This window comes from Brassica oleracea, unplaced genomic scaffold (genome assembly GCF_000695525.1).
Source record: "Brassica oleracea var. oleracea cultivar TO1000 unplaced genomic scaffold, BOL UnpScaffold01304, whole genome shotgun sequence".
Lineage (NCBI taxonomy): Eukaryota > Viridiplantae > Streptophyta > Magnoliopsida > Brassicales > Brassicaceae > Brassica > Brassica oleracea.
In genome coordinates, this window is record NW_013617848.1 from 6,668 (window position 1) to 12,545 (window position 5,878).

The 5,878-nt window shown below is 32.8% G+C and overlaps 1 protein-coding gene across 1 annotated transcript; it reads left to right on the forward strand.

Annotated features, from left to right (window-relative positions):
• Nucleotides 1-2,799: 2,799 nt before the first annotated feature.
• On the forward strand, nucleotides 2,800-3,653 carry LOC106321202 (dof zinc finger protein DOF4.4-like). The gene has a single exon (XM_013759514.1). The coding sequence runs from the start codon at nucleotides 2,823-2,825 to the stop codon at nucleotides 3,552-3,554; it is 732 nt and encodes a 243-aa protein (XP_013614968.1). The 5' UTR covers nucleotides 2,800-2,822; the 3' UTR covers nucleotides 3,555-3,653.
• Nucleotides 3,654-5,878: the final 2,225 nt, after the last annotated feature.

The following is a 5,878-nucleotide window of genomic DNA, read 5'->3' on the forward strand; positions in this document are numbered from 1 at the left end:
CTGTGTCGCTCCGAAGACGTCGCTCCCGGCTTGCTCAGAAACCATAGACGCGAGCGACCTTAGGGTGTCGCTCTAGGAGGTCGCTCCCGGCTTGTTCGTCGCTCTCAAATCGACACAACCCGAGCGACCTCTGGGTGTCGCTGCGGTGAGGTCGCTCTAGGAGCTGGAGCGACTTCGCCTTGTCGCTCTAGGAGGTCGCTCCGAAGCGTAGATGGCGAGCGAGTTCATGGCGTCGCTCCGGTAGGTCGCTCCCATGCATTGCTCGTTCAATGATCACTCTAATCACCTCTAATCACCTCCCTTGAGCTCCAAATGTACCCAAATGTCTCCAGGAACTCCATGTGGTACTCCAATACCTAATGGAGACATATGTATGCAAAATGCAACCTAGACATGGCTTAATCCTAATCTATATGATAAAAATGCACATGAATAAATGGATAAAACAATGTGAATATGCAAGATATCACATTCCCTTTGAGCTGTGAAGATAAATGGTTTATCCAAGGTTGGGTCCTTCGTTCTCATCTGATTTCCTTCCAGATGACATCGCCTCCATACTGAGCTCTTTTATTTTCTCCTCTTCGGTTCATAAAAATTGAATTTATTAAATGAATTTATTAAAATCTCCATGTTCCACGAAGAACAAACAAAGCAATGAAACTCATAACAACGAATTTAACAACATCAAACCAACTGGAAGTTTTATGTGTGTTTCTCCAGGGAATAGATCATGTAGAGAAAGTCAAACTCGAGGGAAAATTTAGCTTACGGTTCAAAGAAATGGAGGGACTATGGCTGAAGCTGTGTTTTGTCCTGAAGAGGATGCGGGGAAAGCACGGGATGATAACGATAAAGGCGTAGAAGAGTTAATAAAATTGAACTAATGAGAGAAAGAGATCTATATGTATGTGTGTTTCCTTGTTTTCAAGTGTTTGATCTCTTCATGTATTGCTCTGTTCTTTAGCTGCGGTTAATCTCATGTATGTGTAGATGCATTGGTGTATAAATAAGATAAATCTATACTGTGGTTCAGTCTATAACCTCTTTTCTTACGGCAGTTCCGTCTATAATAGCCCTGTTCGTAAGTAAGACGCTGTGCGTCAGCGTCCAAATGACCGGAAATAGACACAGATTACGGCAAAACAACAAAAAGATCGAGAGAGAAATCGACGTATATCAACAACGTTAAATGATCGCTGCGTTTAAATCCATCTAATATATTTCCAGATACACTGTCTTAAATATTGGTCGCTGACGCTAGTTTCAGCGTCTTACAAACGAACAGAGCTAATATTAATTTTAATATCAATCGCAATTTTGACCTGGTCTATTTGTAGTTGTTTTAACCACGAGGAGTTTAGCTTTGGACTCTAATCTTCCACTAGGCCCATAATCATCATTTGCTAATATCAATAACACGGCATAAAGCATTTTTCCCACCGAATTTTGAATTAAGAGCACAACACCATCTATCCATGTGCATAAACCACTAGTCTACTACGTTCGGTGTTACTACTATTTGTTGTTCGATGATCATAAAATTCATTTTGCTGTGGGGGTTCAGTACTTCGGTGACATCCTTTTTTGGCTTTTCAGCCGAGCTTGTTAACCGTTTCTTTTTTACTGCAAACCATCTTAATTTAATTTGAATAAAAATCATAACCATTGTATTGTGGCGCGAACCATTTAAAATAATAATAATAATAATAATAATAATAATAATAGACATTTTTGAACATAGTAGACTTTGGAGTATCTCTTTTTTCCCGCTTATTTCAACACTGAGATTTACCATGACTATATATAGATATATATACCTCAAAAGGGTGATACGTAGAGGTGCTTTGTGTTTTTGAAGATAGATTACTTGATATCGTGTTTAGTTTGCCGGTCTTGAAAAATAGATGACTTGATACAAAAACCTTTTGTTATGAGTCTCTTGCTTTCTTGATACTCATTTGCTTGCTATTTAGACCTTTCAATTCTCATCATCTGTATCCATTCTAATATGGTCAACTCTGAACACATACTATAATTTAGTTTCTTACGCACATTCCTTTTGGTATCTGGTATTTGGCATTGCCGTTTATTCTCACAAGATGTATCCACTTTATTTAGAAAAACTCCTAAACATATATTTATATCAATAAAATCTTATGATGTGCCAGTAACAACATGTATAATTAAGTCTGATCTCTTAATAAATCACTAATAATTTTCTAGTAAAGTAAATTATCTAAGGGTTTTGTCGATTTCGAAAAATAAGGATTTCATATTAATATTTGACTATTTTTCCTCATATTAAATATTAGTTTTAACTAAAGCATTTCATTGTTTTAATCTGTTTAAAGATGAAAAATCTTTTGAAGATATTAATATAGAAAAAATTACCTTCCACACCAATGAGACCGCGCGTGAGCTTACACGCTCGCAGATATTCTCTTTCATAATAAACACTTACAAATTACAATTGATTTGCCATTAATTGGCATTATACTCTCAATGCCCCTAGATCTTTTATGGTTATCTTAACTCATTTTCATATCTTAACTCTCTAATTTTTATATACATCCAAGAGTTAAGAATAAGAGAGTCTTGGTTTTTGACTAATATTAGCCTAAGGTTTATTGTGTGAAGAAACCTTCAGATTCTATTAGTACACAACCTCTGACACGTTTTGCTCATAATCTCAGTCTTTTAATAACAAGATGCATCTCTTCTTCAGTTTCCACGCCCCAAGAATATATATAAGAGCCCCTCCACAACACCAAAGAGCATAACAACAACAACACCAAAACTAAGAAGAGCTCTTGAGAGAAATGGATAACTCGAATGTGCTTGTTAGGGGAAACCGTCAAGTGAATGAAGAGAAGCCTCCTCCGCGAGTGTGTCCAAGGTGTAGCTCAGACAACACCAAGTTTTGTTTCTACAACAACTATAGAGTGACTCAACCTCGCTACAACTGCAGGAACTGTCGCCGATTCTGGACTCATGGTGGAGCTTTAAGGGACGTACCAATTGGTGGAAGAGCCCGCAAAATCAAGCGTATAGAACAGCCGTCTGTTTCTCAGGTGGTTCCTGATGAGATCCAGCAGGTTAATCATCACCAACCTTTCTCACATGTTCAAGAAACAACCCAGTTTCTTGAACCATTTGGTGGTTCTTATTCCTCCGCTGTTGTTGGGAACCATTTCAGTCCTTTGCCTGAAACTCATGGTGATATGATGCTTCCAACTCGAAGTATTCCACCGATGGATCTCTTTGATGGATTGTTTCACCAAGGTTATTACGGTGCTGGACTCAATAATTTTGTTGGTAATCATTTGATGAATCAATCAATTGGTGGACATGTTGATAACTATAACAGTTACCGCGTGAACCAAGAGAATCCAAACATGCCAAACCAGAGCTTCACCAACACCATGATCATGAACCATAATGCCGGCACTAGTGAAAGAAGAGGATATCCAGGCATTGATCACATGAACAACAACAACAACAACAAGTCTGTGTTTAGATCCTCCTATCAGTTGGGGAAGCATGGTCCTTGAATCATAACCGTTTTACCCGTTTTCTCTTTATATTATGCTGATAATGTTTTAGTTTTTAGTTTATGGTTTCTGTTCGGTCATCTTGTTTTTCAGCTCTGTTGGGTCTTTTTTTTTTAATTTAAGTTCTAAAAGTATGCATCTTTGTTTCCTTAAATATTAAGACATAAGTTACCTGTCTGGTCTTTTCTATAATATATATAATTAATCATCACCAGTTCGTTGTGTGTTTCATAACTTATTAGTAAAAGAAATATCTATGTGTTTTCAAAAATTTTATGTATTGCTCTGTTTTTCTGAAAACGCCTGATATACAAGTTATGTTACAATCACTGAAGAAAAGATGTCTCTAAAAGGTACATCCAAAAAGCTATTCATCTTTCTTCCTTGACTATTTAAAAACTACGATTAAACCCTTGCTTGCTCTCCTCCTCTGTTTCTCTTCTTTTAGCGAAAGCAGAAGATTTTAATTGTCTTTAGCGTTGTTATCGTTGCTGTTTCTTGATTTTTCTGGTTTATACTCTGGAAATGAAGAAGGAAACTAGGGGTGCCCATAATACGGGAAACTAGGGCTGAGCAAAAAACCCGGACCCGAAAGACCGCGATCCCGATCCGAAAAAGTAGTATCGAACTCAGACCGAAATTGATTAAATATCCGAATGGGTTCCAAATTTTGGACCGAATCCAATCCGAACCGAAGTATTTCGGGTACCCGATTATATCCGAAATTGATTTATATACTTATATATATTAATTATTTTTAGATTTAATATATACTAGATTTCGATCCGCGCAGCCGCGCAGATTTTTGTTTTCATTTATTTTTATATAAACATTTTGTTTTCAATTCTAAATTGGTATATATTATAATATATATGTGTCTATCAAGTTTTAAAACATAATAAGTTTACGGTATTTTTTTCATTGAATAGATTGTTTTAAACTTTTACATGTATTTGTATCTTCTTCTATATATATATTTTCGGATTATTATTTCATTATTAAAATCGTAACTATATATATAAAGATTAGTAAAATATTGTTTTATTGTCATATTCAAATATATTTTAACATTTCACAAATTTAGAAATGTTTTTAAAAAATTAAACTTTTCGCTTCATAGATTTATATTATCGAATAAATAATTAAACATTTAGTTTTTGTTTAATTTTTAAAATAAACTGTATAGTTTAAAATTTGTTTTCATTGATTTAAGGTAGTAAATATTAATCATTGTTAGATAATATGATTTTTTTATTTTAAAAAAAATCTTTATAATTTTAAAAGTTAACATCGACAAATACTTAAATAATTAACATATAGAAGTATAGTATTACAACATTAAATTATATCTGTTTAATTTATACTATCTATAAATCCAATGTATCATCTATTGTTTAAATCCAACTATTGATAGTCCAATAAAAATTTCTGGTATGCCCAAAATTTAGATGATAAGATTAAAGATTAAATATAATGTGACTTTTTAGAAATAGGTCCATTATGTCCTTTTTTAATCACATATGAATCAAAGTTGTGACTTCTGTTTTAATATATAAGATTAAGAACATCAAAATATATAAGATATTTTTAAGTTATCCAAAATACTTATAAACTAGGATAAGACCCGCGCCTTGCGCGGGATTAAGTTATTATTTTTATTATATTTTGGAGAATGAAACAATAGTTTGGCTTCATTTGGATTACGGGTGTTCAACCCGGATATCGGGTTAGTTTCGGTTCGGTTCGGTTTTTTTCGGTATTTGGTTAGTAAAATATAACTACTATTCTAAATCAATATTTACTTTGACTTTAGTCTTTCACATACTTTTGAAAGATTTCAACTGGACGACTAAATTGATCAGCCAATCTTGTTGCTTTAAATCATTAGTGTTTATATATATATATTATTTAGTTTGAATATTTATTAAATAAAAATTCATATGCGTTATATTTTATGATCATTTGTAACTTATTATAACAAAAAAATAATCTATTGATCACAAAATTTTCAGAGTGGGAATATTCAAATTTCTAATAATATATAGACATTTTGAAAAATTCAAATATAACATATAAGAAAAAATATAAATGTTTTTATTATATATTTAATGTGATTTTTTAATATCTTTCAATAATATAAAATTAAAAAAAAGAACTAAGACACAAAAATTGTTATCAAATATTTATTATTCATAATAATTAATTTTCATATATACGTTAATCATATTAGGTAATTTCGTAGCTTCTAATTAAGGAAAGTGCAAAAAAAATTTTGGTAGATTATTTATCAATTAGATAGTTAGTTTAATAAAAAATATAATGTA